A 27,393-nucleotide genomic window follows, 5' to 3' on the forward strand; every position below is an offset into this window, starting at 1 on the left:
TCACTTAGTCGGGGTAGCGAAGCGCACCGGGTTAAGCTAGTATATATATATATATGGGCTTTAAATTAAATTATTTTTCTTCATAGTAAACTGTTATGTGATTGCTTTTAAAACAATGAATTTCCTGGGTTAACTGTCCTGTGAGCTTTAACTCACTCGAAACAAGAACCAGCACAATTTATTCCCCTTAAATTTCTCTTCCGTTGAATTTCCTTTTCTCAATTTAGATATGTCAATACAAAAGGTGGTGTGTCGTTCATAAACGTTACATCAGAAATAAATGTCATTTCTGTGACATGTTTCTATGTGCCACTTCTTTGCATTTTCTTCCGGCACAGGTGATAAAAGTATCGAAGTTTTTTTTTTTTTGAATTCAATATGACCAATCCATGTGCTAATAATTCCCAACTCATGCTCATCACAAACAGACAACAGACCAAGCGACCGAACAACTTACAACTGAGATGACATCAGTACGTGGAAGTAGAACTGCATTTCATCCATTAAGTTTAACAATAAATTTGTGTTCTTTCTGCTCTTTCTTCTTTTCATTTTTTTCTTACCAACAGAGTACGGAATACCTGGAGGGATTTAACATCAACATCACGAAAACTTACAGAAAGCAGAAACATTGCAAACACAAGAGACTGTTTGTGACGGAAGAAACAGTGCCTGACATCAATTTTCCTGTTCTTCATGAAGCCGGCAACAACAACATAATCGAAGGTGCTGCTCGAAGCAGCCGTAGCTCTGCCACCGATGGATTATGTTCAGCCCAAAGCTATACTAGAGCGATTACGACGGCAGTATCATCTCTGACGACACACCTTCTAATGGTGCATCATCCAGTCTTTTTCAGGTGGCAACGGTCGTGGTGGCACTGGCGGTTCCTAACGTCGTAAAAGATTTAAAATGTCACACATTTACCACACAATTGTGGGCAGAGTACAAACGTATGTACATTGGTACGTTTCCGCAGCCGCAGGCGAGAAATGAAAGAAAAATCACGGAAATTTATATGCAGATATACATTTCTTGTGCTAGTCTCTTTATCTTAATTTCCTCCTAACCTTTTTTATTCGTTCCTTTTTGTTGGTTTAACATAGGGTTTTTTGTAAATAACAAATTGTAGACATTAATTTTAGATCTGTCCTAAAAACACCAACTAACTTCACACATTTAGACGTTTTCTTTTGTGTTCATTTCTTATCCAAATGTAATTTTTTATCCTTTTTTGAATTTGATTTTGTCCTTCATTCTCATGCACACTTACAGGTAATGTATACTCAACTCTATTCCCTAATTTGCGATGTATTTAGTACAGTTTTAGTGTACTATATAAAGTTAGTTAACACCAATCTAATGTTAAAAAAGTCGTTGACATGTCAGCGAAAAGATATTTAACTTGGCCTGTGCACCAACGGTAAACAGAAGTCGCTAAAAAGATATATAAGTGATGCAAGAACTGATTTAGATGTACCCTTTGACTTGTATTTCCCTAATTATATACATTCCAAACACAAACCAAATTGTTTTAAAATACATATAAGCCTAGCTAAACTTAATTTTAAGTAAAATACTAATGACCCCATGTTTTTGTACCGGCACTCATACTTTTGTTGTAGTTGTCAAAAAATATAGTAATGTCTTAGACGAGTAGTGATATAATTAATATAAAAAGAAAAGTATTCGCAAAATAAATCCCATTATATATTGTGATTGTTTTAAATGCATAAATACACACATTCATAATATGCATACATATATTACTCCATATGTTGTAGTTAAAATTTTTGATCCATGTGAAAAATATTATTAAGGTAACAAATAAAAACAATTTACGATGCTTAAAGAATGGTACGATAAATGTTTGGCTGACGGATGGTGTTCATTAAAAAGAACTGACATTTACATGCTTAACATAACTAAATATTTAGATGTGGCATCAAGTTTTAGGAAAGTAAAATATTCATATTTATTATTACATTTCCCTCCATGCATTTTATCACTTATAAACAAGTTTAGATGATAATTAACAAGGAAGGTAATTTTCGTTTTTTGAAATGAAAATATAAACCAATCGTAGAAAAAGTGGATCGAATGAAAATGTTTTAACAAACAATAATTTCGATAAAACCACGTATTCCTTTCGAGGGTTATCGTGGCATAATCGTTTTAGCTGTTTGTTAAGATAGTTAACGACCAACAGTTCAGAATCGTCTATTCCTGGTCAAAATTCTTTAACTATTGAACGGATGCAAATATTTGCATAATTCAAAAAACAATCAAATTTGGTTTAGCAGTTGCAGAGAAATGCAAGGTCATAGTTAAAGTTTTAAGTTTTTGTAATACATTGCATCAAAATAAACAAGTAAAAACAACGTTTAGTTTGGCCAGGCCGAACTTTGTGCGCTAAGTGAAAGAAAATAAGAAAAGATGTCGTTAAGTTCCACCAGGTCAGACTTTATACACTTTATACTTTATACACTCCACCATAAATTGTGTGAAACAAGATTTCAGTAATATAGGCTGGAACATAAAAATATTGAAAATAGTTTTATGGGAGCTACATCAAAACGTGGGCCTACGCCGACAAATCTCTGTCGCAATATTTTATATTACAGTGTTTTATTTAACTTGCTTTGTTGTCCGTTTAGTTCAAATCTAGTAACTCATTTTCCACACAGTTGCAGTTGACCAATCGAACTAAAACATTGCACACTTTTCAAATTTGGATGACAATACATTAATATGCAACCAAAACCAATATGGGTCCATTTTTTCTTATAGCCCCCATATAGTGGTACTACCCGATTTCAGGTATTTGAAGGTTTTATCTTTATTTTTAGCCCGAATTGGCTGTAAATTGGCAATTAGAGTACCCAATGGTACAGAAACTTCCCCACCAACAATTGTGGGCATAAGTCTGGATGTATCAAAAAGTACAAAACAACGAAAAATTATTGGCAAATTGCAAATCAAGAAGTTGTACAAATATGTTTTTGGTTTAGCTGAAATTTTCTCCACTAATAAATTCGTTGTTTTAAAATATTAAGGTGTTACCCCTGCTTGTCACTTTCAAAAAATCGAAAAAAAAAAATTATTTATTATTATAAAAATTATTTATAATTTTTGCTTCTGTTAGTTCGGCTTAAGCTCAGAAAATTAAAAACAGAACATTTTCTGTTTTTAATTTAAGTTTTCTTTTATTTTTAAAACAAAACAAAAACATAATGATACTGAATGCAGATAAGGGTGGAAAACAGTAGTTCTTTCAAAATTGGACTATGAGTCACAGATGAACGAAATATTATCGGATATGTGTACATATAAACGCTTAAGAAAAGATCCTACAACAGCATTACAGGAAAAGAACCATAAATTAGTAGCGAAATTATTTGATCTAAATATAATAAATGAAGGAGAAAAACAACAATTAACGAGTAGAACATCCGTACATGGACTGCCTAAAATCTACAAAGATGGAACCCATTTGCGCCCTATTTGTTCATTCTTAAATTCTCCGACGTACGAACTTTCAAGGTATATGGCTAAAATGCTTAAAGTACTTACCACTAATTCAAAATACAATATCAAAGACGCGATAGATTTCAAATCAAGAATAAACAAACAACGGGTTGAAGATGATGAAATGTTAATATTCTTCGATGTCGTTTCCCTGTTCCCAAGTGCCCCAGTTAACTTAGCTATCAATACTATAAAAGTAAACTGGACAATTATTAAGGACCACATACACACATCCCAATGAACCTTTTCATTGAAATTGTAACTACCTGTATTAAGGATATTTGTTATATATGGACAAGCAGTTAAAAGGGATGCCAATGGGATCACCAATCTCACCAGTTATCGCTGATATTATAATATTATAAGCCATTGGCGTAATGCTCCAGACTTAAAAACAATCTAATGGAAAAACTTCTCGACGATTCCTTGGAAAAACTGACCATAAAACCTAGAGTTCTAAAAAATACGTACACGACATATTTTGTATTATTAAGAAGGGCGAAGTAGAAAACACGTTAAACATTCTAAATATGTTCCACAAACAATTCCATTGTGAAGGAAGTTGAAACTAATAACCAATTGTCATACCTTGATGCCATAATACATAGGCAGAATAACGTATTGGTATTGGACTGGTATCAAAAACCAACTGCTTCCGGCAGACTCATCAACTATTATTCAAAACACCCTCGAAGAATGAAAATCAATACGGCGACAAATTTTATCAACAGGGTACCGGATCATGGTACAATAATTAACAGGTAGAAGCAAGTACCTGCTGATTGATTGATTTTGCCGTAATACTATTGTCAAATTCCATACGACATTTTGTAGGGATATCTATTTTTTTCAGAGAAAAATACTATTTAAAAAACTATTTCCAATGAATATTTTCGATGGTAAAACAGAAAGACTTCTCTCATATTAATGATATGAAACCTCCTTCTAGTCCGAACGACCTGCCGCACATAGTAACACTTTTTATTTTTAATGAATATAGCTGACATTTTGCTGAGGAATTTTAACCATCGCCCAAGACGGACATTACTATACCCAACTCCACACTGTAGTCTTGTATATTATGTACATGTTTTTGTCATTTGTTTGCTATATGGAAAACTTGCGAGTTTTTGTGGACACACAAACCAACAGGTTTATACAGAAAAGTGCTTCCCTCTGTCGTCTGTCTGAACTTATATCTATCCACAGGTCGCATTTTTTTACAGACTTTGCGCTAGAATACCTGTTAATACGATGTACAAGTATGTTGCACCAATATATGATTCAGCTCAGAACAAAAAATACCTAAATAGTTTCGAAGCTAAAAATTGTTTCGCGATGGAGAGAAGGCGTTACAATATAGTAATATAAATAATGTTAGTATATGTAAGTAGTATTTGTAAAATTGTAAAAAAAACAAGTAAGCCAAGGCTATAGTCGGACGGGGCCGACCATGTGATACCCTACACCTTTACCACTGGGAATTAGCTTTTCACAAATCAAAATTTCTTTATGGAACAAATAAACTTATTGTAAGAAATAACTTTGTGGGTTCTGGTACCGTACCACACCAAGCTTAACCCCCTGTTTTTGTAAAAAAAAATTATGTTCTCACACGAATTGTCAAAATTTGTAGATCGATTTACTCGCTTTAGCGCAAATGTGGATCGCTGATTTTTGAATGAGGTATTCTTAACTATATATAGAACGTGTATACGAAGAATTAGATCTGTATGTCATCGAGGGGCTGAGTTATGAATGCCCAAATTATTACGAATATAGACGAACGAACAAAAAATAGTTACAAAAACAGGGGGTAAATAATAATATAATAATTATTTTACAAACATCCCAGGCGGCACAGGGGAGACATCTTTCATATCAATGAGTGCACCCCGATTCATATTCGCTCAATGATATGGGACACACAACTTATCTCCGAGTCCGAACGGCGTGCCCTAATTTGCAATAATGCTAAAACTGGAAAATGTGGTTCTCTGCACAAAACACAATATATATTAAGCAGTAGGTCCGTTATCTAGCAGACACGTGATTGCATTTTGCATCAGGGGGAAGATCAGTAGTTCTATTTCCATATGTAGTCTACTTTGCCGGCATATGCCCTCCAGGAAATAAAATGTAGACCAAAAATATTTTTTTGTGTTTTTCGTACAAAAGTAATGGTCCACTTCACCCGCTAAATTTTCACACAAAAGTTGTGGTCCATTCAACCATCTAAATATTATCTGATCGCGATCTCAAATTGCAAGCTTCTCCTTTGTCATATACTCTTACCTTATTTAAAATTTCGAGGCGATCGAACTATTATTGCGACCTACAGAGCAGCTACAAAATCGGATGAAAATTATGTTTTTGGTCCATTTCACCCGCTAAATATTTCACGATCATCACCAATTAAAATAGCGATCTATTCAGATGTGAAACCGACCTCCATACCAAATTTCGTGACGATCGGTTCATAATTGCGGCCTGGAGTATGATTACAATTTATAATGGACAGACGGACACACGGACGGACGGATACACATTTCAAAATCGCTTTATCTCACCGAGAAATGAAGATTGGCATACCACATTGGGGGTCTCCGACGAATATTTCGCGGTGTTACATGAATTTTTACCAAAACAAACTTATAATACCCTTTCCACATAGTGGTGTAGGGTATAACTAAGGCCCTAATAAACATATCGTCGGTGTCATGCTTAAGTGTTCCATACGCCATTTGCCCGTTTTGAGATAATCGCATTTTAATGTTTTGCGTCACAACTGTGTGGAACTGGCTAAAGCAAATATTTATAATTTTGACTTGAAATATTGATAATAGTAAATAGGACATATTTACAAAAATTTAGAGGAATATGTATTGGAATATAAAAGTTATAGAGATTTTTTTAAAAAAAGAATTTTTGTCGATTTGTTCCTTATCCGCACTTATGACGCAAATGTGAAATATTGTAAATCACATGGAACAAAGTGACAAAAAAAAATTCATCTTTGCCTCAATAAATTAAATACTTCTAAATCGTAAATTAAAATTCTGATTTTTGAAATGTGTTTTAAACTTGTATGTTTTTAAAATATTAATATCATAAGTGAAAAAAGTTTATGCTTTCCCGTCGAGCCGTGGATATCTCGGAAACTAGAGCAGGTAGGAGAAAGCCGACTAGAAATTCAGAAAGAGCATACCGGAAAACCCTAGAAACCACCTGTATCTCAAAAAGTCCAAAATGGCGTATGGAACACTTAAGCATGACACCGACGATATGTTTCCTGATTTCAAAAACAAAAGTTTGATGCAGCTTTTCCTTTTTGATTAATTTTTTAGCAATCACAAACATTTTTGTAACAATTATCCATTTAGAGGAATGGATTGGAAATATAAGAATTGCATATAAATCGAAATTTCATTCATGATTTTCTAATCTATCTATATATATAAAAAAAGGATGATGTTAGTTACTACGCTTATAACTCAAGAGCGGCTGAACAAATTTTTATAATTCGCACCAATTCGGAATGGTCTCATGGCAGAAAAGGATAAAACCTAAAAAAATCGTGAAAAATCCGCGAAAAAATTCTTGAAGAAAATGGATATTTTTGATTGTTTCTGTTTTCTTTTTGTCAGTTTTCAATGTTGTATAAAATATTGTTTTCAGTTTGACTTACGATATTGGATTTGTTTGTGAAGAGCGACAACTAATAGAAGACAAGAGTTATTCGTCATTCATTTCATTCTGATTGATACATTTGGTGGAAACCCTAAGACTTATTGTGATTATTTAATTAAGTAATAAGTGGTAATGTTTTTTATGTAGTTGCGGTATACTTCAAGTAATTTACCATTATTCCTTACATTGCCGCTAATCAAAATATCAAATGTTTCACGTCGGACCAGAAATGTAAACCATCGCAATATTACACATCAGTTGAAAAGTGATGATCACGAAACTGCACGGGAATAAACCAAATTCGTGAATCATAATCAAGAACAAAGACAGGCGAATGAATTCATTAAGGACTGAAAAATCGTAGAATTTATTAACAGCGTCAAAATATGAATCAATGCGCAAGATCACACTGAAATCTTAATCAACGCTCAATAAATGTTTCGAGCGGTGATATGAATCGTTCAGTATTTCATTATGATTGCTCAAATGACCACACTTACATTGGGCCAATGGATGATACTCTCACCCATTGTGGTGTTCTTAGTTTTCTTGGACTGGCTTGCTGCCTCGGTGGCAAGGTAAAATTAACACAATTGTCCATACCACCAAAGCCATTGTATTCTTAATACGTTGTAGAACACCAACGCCATTTTCCTTCTAACACTCAGCGATATAACATGCTTCCGAATGAATTCCGTTGTTGGAAAATGAACTGGATTCAGCGGAACAGTGAATTTAGCTTGATCAATGAAGAACAATAAATACCGAGGAAAAATATAAATTGTTTAGCAAATACCAAGTTATTGTTTCGGTTCTGGGGATTGCGTCTGGGAGAATACACGATATTGAGTGTACTAATTTGGACGTAGAAAGGAGCTTGACACATGTCAACATTATCATTAGGTAAGTCTGTAAAATAATATCAAACTAAGTTGATTTGCCGAAATCCCTGATTCCGAACATGAAGAAGACCACCATTTAGTTGAAATTGTAAATTAGATTCACAGAGCGTGTGGTGTCGTCGACCCATAATCACCATGTATAGTCGAAGGCACCTATTTCACGAACCATAAATAATCCTGACGGTCATCCTGATGTGATTTCTACTGAAGTTCATGATCAAATATCTATAGTACATACATTTCAGCCAAATCATTATTTGTTACGAATATCTAATGTCGCATAAGCTTGCGGTTAACCCCATTGAAGCGAATTACAAGAGATCTAGGTACGATGAATTTGAGACAAATATACCAGTTTTACCACGATCTACATCTAAATAAAAGGAATCCTCAAAGGGAGCAACTTTTCATAACAAGAAATCTGATGATACAAATCGATGTTTCATTTGAGTTCAAATAAACTACTTCAATAAGTACACTGCAAAGTCTACTTAATTGCAATTCTATTGATTAATTGAATTAAAATCTTCAATTTCAGTGTACAATAGACTGCGAGACGAAGTTCGCCGGGTCTACTAGTCTATGTAATAAAATCCAAGAAAAATTAGTTTTGGAATTAAAATAATTTATTGACACTTTTTATGTTTTGTTTACAACTACTTTTTTGTTTTTCTACACTAGTACTACCTACAACAACAAATTTCCAGCCTTTTCTGAAAGATTTCCACATTCCAATTTATTTAATAATGAAAAATACCAATTAGCGTTCAAAAGTTCCAATACCAACAACAACTTCTTTAGTCAAACAATGTCGAAATTACCAAGGGAAGAGAAGTCTAATGTGGTGTATAAAATCAAATGCAATGATGACGGATCCAATATATGTAAACAGACATATGTTGGAACAACAAAAACAAAACTCAAGACCATACACAGTTCCCATAAATCTGATCAAAGGGCTAAGAAAAAGCCACTGGAGCATAAAACAGCTCTCGCAGCCCATTGCATCAAAGAAGGGCACACGCCTAATTTTAAAGACGTAGATATCATAGCCAGGAAAACAATTACAACGCAGATTCATTCTAGAAATGTTACATATTGTCAACGTACCTGCTGAAAACAGAATGAATCATAAGTCTGACACAGACCACTGTGCGCAGATTTATAGGAATACAATTGAAAAAAAAAACACCAAAAAACTTTAGTTGGAAAGTTAACGTCAGCAAAAGAGGAAGGAAAACGGTTGCAGTTCAACAACAAATAATACCTACATAAAGAAAATATTATTATATGATTGTTTTATGTGTTTTGGTATAAATAAATGTTAATTGTATTTTTTAGTGTAAATAAATCCCTGATGATGACTGTCGAAGATAGTCGAAATATCGGAAATAAAACACAAAATAAAAACCGAAAATGTTCTATTTTTAATTTTCTGACCTTAAGCCGAACTAATGGAAGCAAAAATTACTGATCAAAGATCACTAATATCTACATACAAAGATTATTTATTATTAAGAATTATATTTATTACCTTATTTTGAAGTACAGGTAGTATAGAGAATACCGCCAAAAACATTTAAGTCCATCGGAGAAAAATTGACAGAAATGTGAGCATTGGAAAGGAAAGGAAAATTTTCAAAAAAGATAAACTCAAAAATATTGGCAGTTTCCTTGAAAAAATCATGAAAAACTAGTTTTTTTTTTGGCCTGCATAACTAGGAACAACCCCTTAAAGCAACAATAATGGAATTAAGCCAAACCGAGGCAAATTTATATAAAGAATTACAATAACTAACATAATTACAAAAACAACATTGTTGTTATTGAAAATTAATTGTCAAAGAAAATATTGAATAATAGGGTCGTTCCAAATTTTTTTCAGGAAAACATAAATACATTTTGAGAATCCTCTAAAATAGAACAAATTTGAATCAAAATGTAAATATAACGCATTCAAAACTCTCGTAGGCAATTTTTATTACACGTTTAGCATGAAAAGCAGTATTTTATGGTAAGAAATTTCGAAGTTTCAAATTTCATGAGTAGACCTTATTACATTTTGAAAACTAAATTTACAAAAAAGTAAGAATACAACTGATTGTCACTTCTACCTTATATAAAAAAGCCTCGAGCCAGACCAATTAAAAAATTGAAATACAGTGGTCGACATTCGTTAAACGCATGAATATTGTTTGTGTATATTTGCATACACTCGCGAATTAAACAGATTTTATTACGTTTTTTCCTTCATAAAACAATTAGTTTTATTATAAGTTAACAAAATAAGAGAACAACAAAGTCACTAACGGCAGCTATTAATCGTGGGATATTTTCTTAAAGCCTTAAAAATTGTGCGATATTCGTCTGAGCGTACTCTACTTAAAAGCCAATATATGAACTCAATATTAAATTTAACCCAACAATAATGCTTATAAGTCCCATCAGTATCCTAAGTGATAGAAAACGAGAATTGCAATTCTTGTTGTAATACGTTGACTGGTTTTGAAATAACAAATCGGACCATGACACCTTACCTGCCTATTTTTGGATCGAATCCAAACATTTCTCATATCTAATTTTGTCATAGAAAGTGAATAAAGAATTTTATTTTTCTAGAAAGATATATCGTTTGTCCTTTTGACCCAAATACATGGTCAAAAGGGTCGCGGCATGAGCGTAGATATGAATGATGTTAAAGGATTTCTCTTTGATTCAAATTTCCGATAGTCCGTATCCACCGTCGTGAATCTGATCTCCTACATCACTTCATTATTCATTCACATTAGATTTCTTAGTAAAAAGAGTTTTATATTTAGTTTATTTTTGATTAATCTCTCGTTAGACCTAATCCAGTTCGAAACTATTACGTTTTAATCAGATTGTCATAAGCAACACCCCATAATGAAAAACTTTTTGAACGAAAATGTATCGTTCTTTAGCTCTAATGTTGTTTTAATCAGCGCTGAATATCTAGCCTTCACCTTGCATAAAAATTTGTATAAAATTAATTAAATGATTTTTAATTGAACGGACCAATGTCCCAACTATTATTTGATCTCCAAAATATTGGCCGTGAGAGCTTATTTCTTCTAATTTTTATTACAATTAAAAATCGGCGGACGAAGGGCAAAATTATAAAAATTTGAATGCTTTAAATTGAACGACAAATCAGTAACTAAGCTTGGCAGCCCTAATCGACTGGTAGTTGCGTAAAAAACGTATGCACTTCTAAATTTAAAATTAGACAAAATTATATTAATTCTTAATATTGATTAAGAAAAATAATTCAAAATTAAAAACTAATTTCATTCTGATTTAGACTTTTTGTCTAATAAAACTGCCAATTTTGCCTATAGAGCGATGGTATGAACAATTCTATATTCGCCCACAATTAACAGTGGATCCACTTGTATGGAAAAAATATTTAGAGTGTTAAAATCAAGCCAATGCGCCGGTTGCTGCTGCGAAGAGTGTTTTAAGAAACCCCTCTGGAGGGGGCATACGGTAAGAATTGTTTTATGCTGTTAGTACAAAATGACATGAACAAAGGTCCCGATTATCGTATGATGCAAAAATAGGCTTGGGGAAACAAAACAATCTCCAAAACAACATAAAATTCAACCAATTTAGCGGATTAAAAAAATCAAAATTTTTGTCTGAAAATTAGTAACATTTTTAATATAGATCTTATAGCGTTCTTCCTGGAAGGCACGTACCGCCAACGTACGACACATTTGGAAGAAGATTTCTTCATCTTGCCACTGATGCCAATTATGTTAATGTACGTGGTCTGATAACAGAGTTATACGCTAATATATCCATAGAAACCCTATTCTAGGGCAACTTTAGTCAGCGACCCACCATTTATAGTCTGGCACTAGATGGCAGCTGATTTTAATACTGAATAATCTTAAACCCATGACCTACTTTGGATAATTATTCCCGGGTGGGCACTGGTGGGCATCATGACTAAAACCTTAGGTCACATTTAACTATATGATCGAATTGGCACTACAAAATACACTAAAAAAATATGCTGCTGACTAGAATTCCACAACACACTAAAACACTATTTTTTTAATGAAAATTAAGCTCTTACCTCCTCCTTCAAAATCCACTATAATATTTTGCTAAACGTATTAGTTTCTCGAAATTTGAATATATTTACTTGCACTTAAAATATAGGTTGTACTCACAACAAAAAATATTAGTCGAATGTTCCGACTTTTGGAGGTATTATTAGAACGCGTTCGAATGAAACAAAAACTAATATAGTTTTAAAAAGATCCGTGCCATAGCTGTCAGAGTTGCCAGATGTTGTACCAAAATTTTGACATTCAGTTTTTTAATTTTTGGCCAATGGGTGGATCCACTGTGCAATGGAGTGATTATCCGATAAGTGTAAGTAGATTTCAGTGATATATGTAGATTTCATACATTTTTAGTATTGATCGAAAATAAAATAAATACTAACATTTAATATGTCATTCTTTTTAAACCCTCATCATTTATACTAACGAGGGTATATACACTTTAATACGGGCAAAATGTGCCTCATCGAAATAATGGTTTTAGACCCCAAGTATATTTGGACGAAATCCGTTTCAGTCAATTTGGAGTTTATTTGGCCATGTCCGTCAGCCTGTCTGTCTGTCTGGCTGACAGGTGCGCACGATAATTCTCGAACGAATCAGCCGATTCGGTTTAAGTCCGGTACCTCTCCCACAAAAATTCGAAAATGTACGGAAAATTGTTGCGCACGATAACTCTTGAATGGAGTAACCAATTCGATCCATACTATGCACGTCGTGAAACTTCTACCAGACTTAAATGAAGTTCCAATATGGATTCAATCGGTCCACTGTCCCCTATACGACGGTACAAGTTTCATCAGGGGCAAATGCATACTTCCTGAGAAAATAACCTTAAAGGTGCAAAAAAAAACCTATGACACCGTGTATAGTGGTTGGAACGCAAGATAACTCTCGAACGGATCTGCCGATTCGGTCCAAAATTTGGCCATCGTAATACCACCCCCACAAAAGTTCAAAAATGTTCGGAAAAATTGTGCTCACGAGTGGCCGATTTGTCCATACTCTACACATCCTAATATATCTACCAGATATAGATCAGGTTCGAATATGGTCTATTTTTGTTCTCTCATTCGGGTACCTTCCACACAAAAGTTCAACATTTGTGTTTAAGTGCAGTTTAGGGTCTGTTCGAAGATCCTTTGGAAATGTTTACAGCGATACTATGTTTTCCGTGGACAAGTTCATGCTTTCTGACATACTGGTTCAAAAGTTATACTATGGCCCACTGAAATGACTAGTGGCCGCGATATCTATCGAAAAGATATGACTCCCAAATAAGTTTCACTTCAATAATGGATCCATTCCTTTAAGTACCTCTTCCGAAACACTTTTGAACTTTAATCCTAATCCACATTTTTGTTGGCAAGTTCAAATCTCCAAAAAGGGCCACAAAATTCTGAAAAGAACCTAAATAATTCGATCTGTCCGTAGATGAAAGTTTCAATTCACATAGGCTGAGGGTATATCTATGTCTGCAAAGCTGACTGATACTTTTTACTTGTTTATTTTCCTGGCAACATTTATTCAACCCCATTAAAACACATTCATATGCACATTTAGATGCCATTCTTTGCAGCATTAAAAACTAACTGAACCTTAATTTAAACAAACATTTAGTTCCATTTCTGGACCTTTTCGGTTGTGGTGAAATGTGAAAGGTAAGAAACACTAACATATTTGTTGAACTCAAAGCAATGAAGAAAAAATACAATCAAATCTATTAGTAACAAAATACATAATATACTATAACAAATAAAAAATCGCGATAAAAATACAACTATGAAAAAAAAACGATCTATGAAATAAAATAGTACCATAACGCAAAGAAATGTTTAAATAAATTCATAGAAAAAAGTGCGTTAACAAACTATGATAAATAATGGTTTATTCGTGGAATTGTTGGAATAGTTGAAGAGCTAAAGCACATTAACAGAAAAGAAAATGTGACAGCTAAAACTGCTTTACATACCTGCAAAAATGTATCCTCTGTAAGTTCTCAATAAAATGGGAGTACCTATCATATTCAACTTTACTCTTTCATTCATTTTATTAATTTTCCTATTGTTGCTTTTTTATTTTTTTGTTCTTTATAAAAATAAAATGTATTGTGTTTACATTTGAATACCAAAGAACTACAAATACAAAATAACTTCATATACATGTAACGGAGGCTAGATCTTAGTTATCTATCTACAGAGAACTTTATCTTTATTGAATGAACAAAATAAAATATATAGGATTTGCGACCATTCATTTGTGTCAAACCCAAGAACTACTAACATTCTACGCTTCTGTTTAAATTTTTGTTGTAATTGAACAGAGCCAATAACGAAATAAATGAACATATTTTTGTAAAACTATTAAAAAAGAAGTAGTTGAAAATCCCTAAAAATACAAAATGTAGAAAAAGCAAAAACTACATATACTTTGTAAACTTTTTATAAGAGACAACCGTTTTTTGGTAAATTTGGTTGGAATAGAGTAAAAGAAGAAAAAACATCACATCACGGGGAAGAATATGTCACAATGTTGCTAACATAAGCACAGCACAACGGAACTATGGCAATTGTTGACAGATGTAAAATTCACAAGTAACGAGAAAAACCTTAATTCATTTTCCGTTTTTTTCTGTTGTGTGTGTATGGAAACTCAATTACGAAATAGCAAAATTCGAAACTATCCAAGCAGCAAAACAATAACATTAACAACAACCACAGACTGCATCGTATATCAGTGTAACAAAATCAGGTAAAAAAAACATGCTTTTATTTTTTATATTAAAATTCATTGGCATTCTAGACGAACCATAAAAACGGATCAATTTATCAAATCTCACTATCCAAATGTATATCGACATTTGAAACGGTTCAAATATTAAATTATGCTAAAGTTGAATATTTACTACAATATATTTTATGGGCAAAAACAAAATTTTACCTAACTAGCTTAGTTTAGTTAAAGTTAGGTTGATAATAAATTACGAATGAGGGTGAATTTAGTGAATATAACCGCCATGCCTGCTAAGAAATGGTTTTTACTTAATTTAATCTCAACAATAATCTGAGAGAGAACATCAGTTATTAGCAAATCCACCCGACTAGAAACTTAGAGAATTTAGTGGTAAAGAGCATGCTTACGATGCTTCTAATGTCATTAAAATTCGTACATTTTTGGGTTTAATAACTACACCTTTGAAAATAATTTACATTTAAAATCTTCTATATTTGGCATCAAATGTACCACATGTTCCTTTGGGCAACCAAATTGTATTGAAAATAGGTCCACATAGTGATACACTACTGCCCCTATGTGATACCCTACACCACCCTAATCCATCCTGCTGACATGGCCCAGCCAACACAATAGCTGTAGCTCGATAAGTTTTACTATATGTCGGTCGGCTGTGGCTATTATCTCATCAAACGGAGTGAATCTGGAACCCAGGTTTTAAAGCTTCCGATTTACTATAAATCAAACACCCAGCTCATTTTTCGTTTCTTGGCAGCTATGTTACAGTGCGTAATGGTTTGCGATCTTTACGTCTGCCTGATTAAATCGCACTTCCTGTAAGGCGGTAATAGCAACTTTGTACTTATCAATCACATGTTAGCTTACTACTTTTAACGGTTGTTAAATGCAGCTTCCCAGGCGACACCACGAGGAGGTCAGTGTCCACTTGAGATGAAAGACGCACCAAGATATGTGCTGGGGTTTGTCATGTTGATACCTTTTATCCGTTGTTTGATACCTTTTATCCGATACGACACCCTTAAGGCTAAATGAACCAAAATAATTACAGTAGCACTATATCAGGATCTACTGGACTTCTTCAAAACGATGTTCTATATCAAAACGTGTACCGACTATTTTCTACCGGAACATTTTCTTCCCATAACAAAGACTAATTTTCAATATAATATTTAGATTGGATAATGCGACTATAACCTTTACAGTTCCTAAAATATTTTGGCTATGTGAAGTCGTTGATCTATACCGACAATTTTTGACAGTGACACATACAACAGTTCAGCCATATGGGGATAAAAACCTTGAAACAAATCTCGAAAATCGGGCGATACCGTTCTATGACAGCTATATCAAAACGTGGCCGATATAAAAAAGTTTTGTACCAATTTATAAAGCTCTATCTTAAATACTGCGATATCAATTTTGATTTCAACAGATAGATTTCTCAACGAAAAATTGGCGCCATATGTCCAGTTTTTGATATAACTCCCATATAAGGTTCCTCTCGACCGAAATTGCTATAATTTGGTATTGCGTTTTGTAACATTAGATGTGAAGTTTTTTAAAGGATTTTTTGATTGGAACTTGGTATTTCGGATTCTCAAGGGGAAGAAATTAACCAATATATGTTCGTATTTTGGTATATACACAAGGTACTTCCAGACTTTATGTATTTTGAAGGTTATAAAAGCATCGTCCAACTGGAACGATTTCGGATTCTGAATGGGTAGAAAATATCGATGTCCCATTGGTATTAAACCTGTTTAAAAAAAATAATGTGGGGTAGTAATTTCTTACAGGAAAGAAAACTAATTATTCCATTTTACTTCAATACAACCGGTAGAAATAGTTCGAGCAGGCCTTGTTTAAATACATAAATTCAAATTGTACCTGTTAGCGCGAACATCACTTAATGTTAATTTTTATTAATTTTCTTGTTGGAATTGAGCTGAATGATCGAAGATTTTTTGCAGGTGAAAAAGAAAACCGAAGAATCGAACACACACAACCACCAAATTATGTAACCTGGCTCAAGCTGTTTTTTATTTAAGTTTTTCCTGTTAGGGCGAAGGTCTATTTAATGTTAATTTTCTTCCCCTATTTTCAAATAGAAAACCAACTTGAGCCAGGCTGGTATTTGAACCCACCTGCTCGAAAACATATGAAGATGTTATAACATATGAAAACATATGAAAATGTGTAGGTAGTTTACACTATATATCAATGTCATATGACACGAAATAAAAACATTCCATATCTACCCACACAGGCAATGTGAAGACGTAATTCTATTACATTTTTGCTGGTGTGGACACACAGAGTAAATGGCGTAAGGAAAATCTCCAATATTGCACATATTAGCGAAAATATAACGATGGAAAATTTCATGTCATATGACATTTACATATAGTGTAAACTACCCCTTAGCGTTCTAAGCCAAATACAAATCTTCCAAGGCGTTTATCATGGAAGCCATGCAGGTTGAATGGTAAAATATCAATAGGAAATTACATTTGAGAAAATTTCAATGCCAAGCTTATCCTGTTAGTTACAATAACTTCTGTATAAGTTTCGAAGCATTGCCAGAGACGCCACTCCACAGCCGAAATGTCTGATAATCTGCGTAACTAGCAACGAAACCGGTCACATAATTTGGTGGTTGTGTGGGTTCCAATCTTAGGTATTCCACTTGTAAAAAATCTTCTGTCATTCAGCTTAACTCCAACGAGAAAATTAATAAATACGTAATTGTTTTCAATCCAAAAATTGATAACACCGACCGATAATCAATATTACACATGAACCGGACAAATTTTAAAGGACAACATTTTTCAAAAAAAAAAAAAAAAAAAAAATTTAATTACTTGTACTTACCGCATAATGATCAAAGTCGAGCGGGCCAACTATATGATATTTTTAGACCGAAACACATTCCAGATTTCATTGAAATAGAAAAAATATAGCATCAAATACCTCACATCGGCCTAAAATATATAGTAGCTATATCCAAACCTGAACCCATTTCAATATAATTTGGCAAATATATGTATAGACCGAATTCCGTCACAAATTACAAAATTCCTGTTTGAAGCATGAAATACCTCAAATCGGGCGAAAATATGTATCAGAGCTATATACAAATCTGAAATGATTATAACCAAAAGCAATAGCGTTCTTCCTATGTGCACAAAAAAGATCATCTCCGACTTTCAGCTGAATTGGGCAATAGATGCGACCTGTATTTTGCGAACGGATGGACACGCCACACAAAGTCGATTCTGCAATAATAATAAATTTTTTAGTTGGCATTGAAAAAAGAACATGTCAAAATTTATTAACATAAATGATGTTTTGCAAAATAGCGTCATTATCGCGGTTTAAATTGCAGTCAAAGTGCGAATTTCGAAGAAGAACTAAAAAAAAATATATATATATTGTAAGGCATATTTCAATGTATTTAAAACAGCGGAAAAATAAACAAAATATAAATATATGTAAAATGGAATAGATTGGCAATTGCGAGAGGAATTTATTTAATATATAATATAGCTTCAACATTTTGGGTGGCGACCAAAAAACACAAAAAGTCAGAAATAAAAATTTTATTTTTTCTTAAACTCACTTCATATAGACTTATACTAAATTGGCCGTGTTTGGCTGTGATTTTGCCACCTAGAACACATTACTGAAAGTCTTCTGCATTGGTATTACTAGGTTTCAAAACCCGATTTTGCCCGTTTTTTGATATTTATGAGATTTTATTAGGTTACTTCTCAATAAAAAGTCCTAAAATTGTGGAAGTTTGGTTTGAGGAAATAAACAATAAATGTAAAAAATATTGTTGTTTACAATTTCATTGCAAGTAAAATAAGTAATGGCGACAAATTGTTCGGTATATCCGTGGTTTTCTATAAACGGTGCGGCAGTAGTAAGCTTTATTTTATCTCTCTATTACATATTAATCATTGATACGGTTTAAGGGAGTACTAAACTCGTCTATATTAGCGTATATTCAAATAATATACAAAACTGTAGTAACAATTTATTGGAAAATCTACTCGCGGGGACAAAATTTTTGTTACTTACTACCGTGATCGTTTTCATCAGTTTGTTGTGTATAAGAAAACAAATGAAAATGGCATTGGAAAAAATAGCTTTGTTCGTTTTATACGTAATTGCTTATAATCGTTGTTCGTTATATCCGAATTTATCTGTAGAAATCTTTGTTTTATCTCACTTTTACACATCAATAATTTAAAAAGTTAAAAAATCCTTTAATTCCGCTGTTATTAATTTTTGTTTCAAAAACAGGGCAAATTACCTATAGTGCACTGTGGTGATGTAGGGCATAAAAATGTTCAAAAAATCAACAGACTATACAGATCTAACCGGAACCTTTTGAAATAAATACTTAATACTAATCCTAGTGTTACATGTACAATGCAATAGGGAGTGTTTAGTATTTACTTCAAAAGGTTCCGGCTGAATCAGTATAACCTCTTATCTCTCTTGAAGAAGTTATAGAGATTTTTTTTCAAACATGTTAATGTTTTTTCTTTAATATGTAAAGTGTTGAAAACTTTTGTCTCGATTTGTGAATATCTCAGAAAATATAACACACAACACGGTGTTTTATTCCTTAGTATTACCCACGACTTGTTCAATAGAAAAAGGTATTAAAATAATCAACTTACATTAATGAAACACATTCATTGCGGAAGTGCGAATCAGTTAAGATGCCTTAAATTCGTAAATTTGCACATCACTGGAAGAAATAACTTTTTACGGTCTCAAAGGGATTTTGTTATAAGGAAAACCCATAACCAGTTGTGGATTCTGATACTTTTTTCGTTACAAAAAAAATCAGAAAAAATAAAACACAAGAGAGAATCCTTAAACAGTCCTTAAAGCCAAACTGCTCATTATTTAATAGATGTTTGGCACTTCAGACTTTTATTAGTGGCAATTCGATAGGTCGTTTATTTACTATTTATTTACCAAATAAACTCGTACTTTCTTTAGTTGATAGCATTTGTCGAGTTACATAAAATTAACCAGATTATTATTAAAGTATTTTCTAATTTTTCTATTTGACCCTAATATTTGTTAAAGTATTCATTTAAAATTTTAATACATTTTCATTAATATTTAACTCAATTTCATCTTAACAAAGCTCACATTTAAAAAAAGAGTTTCCTATGCCATACAACTATTTCAATTATCGTAGAACATTGTCGATAGAGAAATACTAGGAAAACTAATAAATTTCATTTGATCTTTAGGTTTTCGAACTACCAAATACCTACTATTTTAGTATGTACCTTACATTTTTATAACGAAACATAAAAATACAATTAAACTAAAAGTTTAAATACAAAAGTTAATCAAATCCCCTAATAGTTACATTTAAATATACATTAAGAGTAGCTAAAAATATTTATATACATGTATAATGATCTCGAGAAACAAAACTCATATACACAAATTCATACAAAACAGCATCGGTAATCAAATGGACGACAGGCTCCTTGCAGTCTATACTATATCCTTAGCCATCATGTGAAAGAAGATCAAATGGTATACCTTATCATCTTTACTCATGCATTTATGCGTAGTATGTACCTAACTACATGTGTGTTTATAAAAATAATAGACATACATATTCAAATACATACACACACTAACTAAGCCATTCATTGAAGTTTACATAAGATAAAAAAACTGAAATATGAAAACATAAGCAATAAAACAACTGATATAGTTAAAGATACTATATACAAATACATATTCACTCAACCATACAAAAATGTTTAGAATCCAATAATAACATTACATAGTTTGTACATAACATTTAGACTTAAAAAATATGCATGCATACTTTGAAATGTGTTAAGAAGCTTTATGTTAGACCACTTACGTTGGCGTTGTGTGGTCAGATAATATGTTTTTTCTTGTGCCATAAAAGTGCATTTGTAAATGTACATAAATTCTAATGTACTTTCAAGTGGTATTTCTGCTCATACACATAGTAGTACATACATAAACACCTAAATAAGCAATAGGAGATGTTAGGAAAAAATCAACAAAGAATTGCCACAAATAAAGGAATAAAATATAAAGGAAAGCAACAAAATGAAACAAGTACTTAAGCCATGCGAAATTAAGCAAATGAATGAAATCATTACCAACAACATACCTACATATATTTATATACAATTATCAATCCACATATACATACATATATAGCAATATCACTGCGAAAAAAAAAACAAACAAAAAACTGAAACATAAAAACAAACAAGTGCAGAAAATCTGATAAACATTCATTAGAAAACACGTAGCAATGATTAAATTGTCGTTACCAAGCGTTGTAGCCCCCAAAGTAGAAATGTCGTTAGTGAATTTCGTATATGCCCATCCCATAGCCGTACCCTTATTCCAATCCACAACTTGCCCTTAATGTTAACATAGAATTTTTACCACCACAGTAATAGTAATAAGAAACCATAATCGTTACTCATGCATAGTATTTACATACATATATACTACACAATAACTGGGAACTACACCTATACTGCTATACTCGTAAAAAATGTTGAATTTTTTGTTTGAAAATTCATAATGAAGTTTTGATTTTGCTTTCTCAGGTGGTGTTTGAATTTTATGGCCCAATCTAAATCAGAATAATTTTTTGAAATAAGTGGGGGTATATTCCAGAACAGAATAGAGTTAGTGTAATAACTTTGGAGAAAAAGAACACCTTGTACCACAATACCTGCCAAATTGTTTGCACTTCTAGCGCCCTTTATATTGAATACACTTAGACATATATTAATCCATTATTACATATTCAATTTTGTTATCGGTTGGATTTATCAAAGTGCGTCTGATAAAGCAAAACCTGATATTTAAAAAGAAAGGCGTTAACTTCGACCAGGCTGAACTTTTCTCTCCACCACGAGTTGTATTGATGTAAAGTGGAAACATTTAGTTTCCTTTCGTTTATGAAAATATTAAGCATTTTCCTAGAGAAGTGGAATACTCGTATGGTAACTGAACAACAACAACAATAATATTAATAATAATAATAATAATAACAATAATAATAATAATAATAATAATAATAATAATAATAATAATAATAATAATAATAATAATAATAATAATAATAATAATAATAATAATAATAATAATAATAATAATAATAATAATAACAATAATAATAATAATAATAATAATAATAATAATAATAATAATAATAATAATAATAATAATAATAATAATAATAATAATAATAATAATAATAATAATAATAATAATAATATAATTAATAATAATAATTAATTCGAATGAGAGACAGAAATACCACTTTACAGTAATTCCATTTGGACGATTAAATGCGATAAGACTTTATATTGATGCGTGGAGGTTTTCTAGCCATTGCAGTGGCAATGCATTGATAATCCAAAATACCAAATCACAGTCACATCAGTAAAAAAGCCTTTAAAAGACTTCACATCGGACGGTACAGTTTACCTTCCAATTCGGTCATTATTAAAACTTACATCTATGCTCACAATTCTCTGTAGGAATGTTGTATATCGAGGACTGCATAAAAAATTTCCGACATTTCCGTGGTATAATGTGGCTAAAACTTTCAAAATATCGAAAATCGTGCAATAACAATATATGGGGACTATAATAAATCGTGGTCCTATAGCGAAAACTTCTGGTGAACTGTTGTATACCCCTAGCGAAGAGTAAGTAACAAATTTAAGCCATGTTGGTTCGAAAATGTGGTAAAGTCATTTAAAATACCGAAGAACTATATCGACAATTCTTTAAAGTCATTTTCAGCTGCATAGGTAGGATAATTGGGCTAAAACCTTGAAAATAAAGAAAATCGGGTGACATCATTCTATACAATTATCTGTAGAAATAGTTAATACAGCTTGCAAAAACTAAGCACAAAATTTTAGCCATTTCGATTAAATAATGTGGGTAAACCCTTCAAAATACCGAAAATGGGGCGGAAGCCTTCTATGGGGGCTATAACAAAACGTGGACCTATACTGACATATTTCAGTTTTGTAGCCCCTACGAAGTCTAAATACCAAATTTTAGCCATTTCCGTATATGTATACAATTCAACCAGAACATTTACGTAAGTTACATAATTAAACATGGATTTGCGTTCTTCTTTTATTTTTTCATTTGTATTAATTATTATAGCAGTATCTGTGTAATGTCCAAAACAAATGGATAAGGAAAATTATCTAACCCCATTCAGTACGTAAAACTAAAAGTGGTTGAATGTTGATAAGTTAATTTGCATGATTAAATGGACAAATAAATGAGTACGATGAATGAACCAGTGAACCGAAAAGCATTAACAATTTTTTAGTGTAAAGAATGTTTATTAATGAAAAACCCGCCTCCCAAAGCAACTAAAAACAACAAAACCAAAGATTATATACATTCATACATACATACCTACCTAGATTACTAACATAGATCATAAAAACAAACATACACTGATACAATGTAGTTGCATTAGTTTATCGTTGTTGTTCTGAACGAAATCCCGCATTAAGACCCCAAGATAATCAATATACATTGAACACATTCCAATGTACAATCCCTCTCCTACATCCAATTAGTCATTTAAATGTACCCATTGTACACCTAGCAAAAACCACATTCCCAACATACATACATTCATACTCTTACATAGGCAGCAACAGCAATTAGTAGTTCTAGCCATTTTTTTTGTTCACTTTTCATTGAGTTTTTTTCTTTGGTTCGATTCGTATTGAAAACCATAAATGTGAATCGTAGAAGGTATAGAAAGAAGCTGATAATAGACGATACAAACAAAGTGCACTCACGTCGCTGTTTATAATTGCGAACAAGTGTAGCGGAAACGGAAATGAAATAACACAAAATCGAACCGAACAGATTCTATATTCTATCAATGAACAATGATAGAAGTAGTAAGTAAAAGAACAACATATACTAAGAATAATTCCTTTATTGAAATAATTGCAAACTATTAATAATTTCCTCTTGTTTTGTAAACTCAAATCTACAGAATAAAATATTTATATATACAAATATACATACATAAATTGATTTATAATGTGTTTTTAGTTGGATAAAGTTCCTTTAGTACAGGTAAGAATAAAACTGATTATGTATAATGAATATCAGCCAAACATTTATACACATGAAACATGATTAAACTACTTGGTCCGCTCTTTTAATTACGTATAGGGTTTAAGGATCATAATTTAAAATAACAAAGTTCATTTTCTCTTACTATTGTTTCCTATTCACTATGGGAATCACGACCAAAATATATTTAAAGGCCTACACACTATCATATATGATGTGGGCCCGATGAACCCACTGTGGTTATACAACCGGTACAGCATGTGTTTCATACGACGTCGATATTTATCATCAAAAACCTTATGCTGTCTTATGTTTTCTTTTATGTCTCTGTTTCCATTTAACGTATTCCAACAGAAAACAAGACAACTGGAAAACTGAAATTTGGAATCAAGATTGCTGTTGGATTGAGGTAGTTTTGGAAATTCGTACATGTGGGTACGAAAAGTTCTAAATGGTACTAAACGTGGAATAATTTAGATTTGGCTGAACGGATCGAGCTGGAAACCTAGATTTGGAATTAAGATTACTGTTAGATTGTAAGATATCGAGGTAGGTTTGGAAAGTCGTACTTACATATGTGTACGAAAAGTACTAAATGGTACTACATTTAGTACAACTTGGATTTGGGTGATCTGCTAGAACTAGAATCCTGAAATATGAAACTATGATTATGATTGCGAAAAGTACTGAATTTGTTACAATTTGGATTTGGGTGAACGGATAGAGCTGGAATTATGATTGCTATTGGGATGTAGGATTGAGGTAGTTTTGGAAATTCGTACTTATGAGTACGAAAATTACTAAATTCTTATATTTTAAATTTGGGCGAACGGATAGAGCTGGAATCCTGAAATTTATAATTAAGATTACTGTTAAAGTAAAGGATTGGGGTAGTTTTGGAAAATCGTACTTATGGGTAGACATCGGATTTTAGCATTTTTTTTTATTTCTCAACCGATTGGACTCAATTTATGGATCTAGGCGTTTTGAGGGCCAATTTTTCGATATTTGGGGTCATATCAAAAATATGCAAAATATGCAAGTGTTCGTCAATTAAATTTGGAAAATCATCAAAAAAGCATTCTAAATTAAGTTTTTTGACGTTTAACATAGTTTTTTGCAGATTATTATGTTATTGAGACTCTCCAGATATTCCGCCACAGCAATAAATCTAGACTAACAAGACTTAAATCAGTTTTCACAAGGTAAGAAAATGTCAAATAACCCAGCATTCCTATTACAACATAATTTGCTTCCTATACAAATGTAGATAGATAATGGAAAATTTTCAAAAACTCAATCAGAAATGTCAAAATAAACGTGTCCAAATATGGTGATAGTTTCTAATCGGCCAAAATTGTCTAGCAGAAAAACAAAGGAGCTAGAGTTAGTCATCGCTATTTTTGTTTGGATAAAAGCGCAATTTTTTCTAGTTTTTGGAAAAAGGGTTCGTTTTTTAGCTCAAAATGGGAAAAAGTACTAAAGTACCATTTACGATTCCAGGTTCTGGAATATAACTATAATTAGAAGTATACGTTTTGAATATCCACATATTAGATTTTAATATATTTTATGGTGTTTAGTCCTTTATTCAGTATATACAGACATAAATAGGCAATTTTTGGAAAAATGCTCTAACTGCAGCTTTAATATTGATGACATGGTTTTAGTTTAATGCACTAAAAATACATAATTTTATAATATCGATCTATATTGTACGCATACAACCGCTTAATGCAGAATTGAAAAATGTTCACTCCTCGGCGAAAAGTAATGCATTATTGTTATACCCATCCACGATGAATAATAAGAAAAATGAAGAACGTCCAATGATTAGTGCAAAATGACATCACTTAGAAAAACCACACAATAGAGTGGTAGTGGTAAAATAAGTCAAAACCTTGGAATTGTCTTTAAAATGGCAAAACCACCCACATATTTCTGCTAGAAAAGTATATGGAATGCTAAAAAATATAGTTCATTCATTCGTGCTACAGGAAAACAATTTTGATAACACAGTCGAAAGGTCATAACCCTTTTGTATACACAATTGTTTAATTTAAAAAGGTTTTATTTAGCTCACCCAGTTTGTTTTATATATTCTTGGGTCAAATTTAGTAATTCAAATTTCACCCTCTTCCTGTCAACCGTTTATCTGAAATTTTGTATACACATTGGATTTTGGTGACAATACAATTATGTTTATTCATTATCATTATAAATTCAAGATGGCGGCCGCTATAAAATGGCGGATAACGTAGGTTTTATCAATCCCATCAATATGGGTATCAAATGAAAGGGCTCAACAAGCAGAATACAATATACTATAAAAAATTGAAATCCAAGATGGAGGCCGCTACAAAATGGCGGTTAACGTAGGTTTTATCAATCCCATCAATATGGGTATCAAATGAAAGGGCTCAACAAGTAGAAAACAATATACTATAAAAAATTGAAATCCAAGATGGCGGCCGCTACAAAATGGCGGATAACGTAGGTTTTATCAATCCCATCAATATGGGTATCAAATGAATGGGCTCAACAAGCAAAATACAAAATACTATAAAAAATTTAAATCCAAGATGGCGGCCGCTCTAAAATGGCGGATAATGTAGGTTTTATCAATCCCATCAATATGGGTATCAAATGAAAGGGCTCAACAAGCAGAATACAATATACTATAAAAAATTTAAATCCAAGATGGCGGCCGCTACAAAATGGCGGATAACGTAGGTTGTATCAATCTCATCAATATGGGTATCAAATGAAAGGGCCCAACAAGCATAATACAATATACTATAAAAAATTGAAATCCAAGATGGCGGCCGCTACAAAATGGCGATTAACGTAGGTTTTATCAATCCCATCAATATGGGTATCAAATGAAAGGGCTCAACAAGCAGAAAACAATATACTATAAAAAATTGAAATCCAAGATGGCGGCCGCTACAAAATGGCGGATAACGTAGGTTGTATCAATCTCATCAATATGGGTATCAAATGAAAGGGCCCAACAAGCATAATACAATATACTATAAAAAATTGAAATCCAAGATGGCGGCCGCTACAAAATGGCGGTTAACGTAGGTTTTATCAATCCCATCAATATGGGTATCAAATGAAAGGGCTCAACAAGCAGAAAACAATATACTATAAAAAATTGAAATCCAAGATGGCGGCCGCTACAAAATAGCGGTTAACGTAGGTTTTATCAATCCCATCAACATGGGCATCAAATGAAAGGTCTCAACAAG

General features: G+C 32.4%; 1 protein-coding gene across 11 annotated transcripts in view; it reads left to right on the forward strand.

Moving 5' to 3' along the window:
* Window positions 1–27,393, forward strand: part of olf413 (DBH like monooxygenase olf413) — a 482,855-nt gene that overhangs the window by 346,031 nt on the left and 109,431 nt on the right. For 6 of the 11 annotated variants that reach the window (XM_073987110.1, XM_073987114.1, XM_073987106.1 and 3 more), the window contains one exon: window positions 570–21,069. The exons of the other annotated variants lie outside the window; for them this stretch is intronic. In XM_073987110.1, the coding sequence (XP_073843211.1) occupies window positions 570–902 (333 nt within the window). In that variant the 3' untranslated portion in view covers window positions 903–21,069. Of the gene's footprint in view, window positions 1–569; window positions 21,070–27,393 lie in introns of those variants that run through there. 11 annotated transcript variants of the gene reach the window in all.

Source organism: Musca autumnalis, unplaced genomic scaffold (genome assembly GCF_047663935.1).
Source record: "Musca autumnalis isolate F117 unplaced genomic scaffold, ASM4766393v1 scaffold_4, whole genome shotgun sequence".
Lineage (NCBI taxonomy): Eukaryota > Metazoa > Arthropoda > Insecta > Diptera > Muscidae > Musca > Musca autumnalis.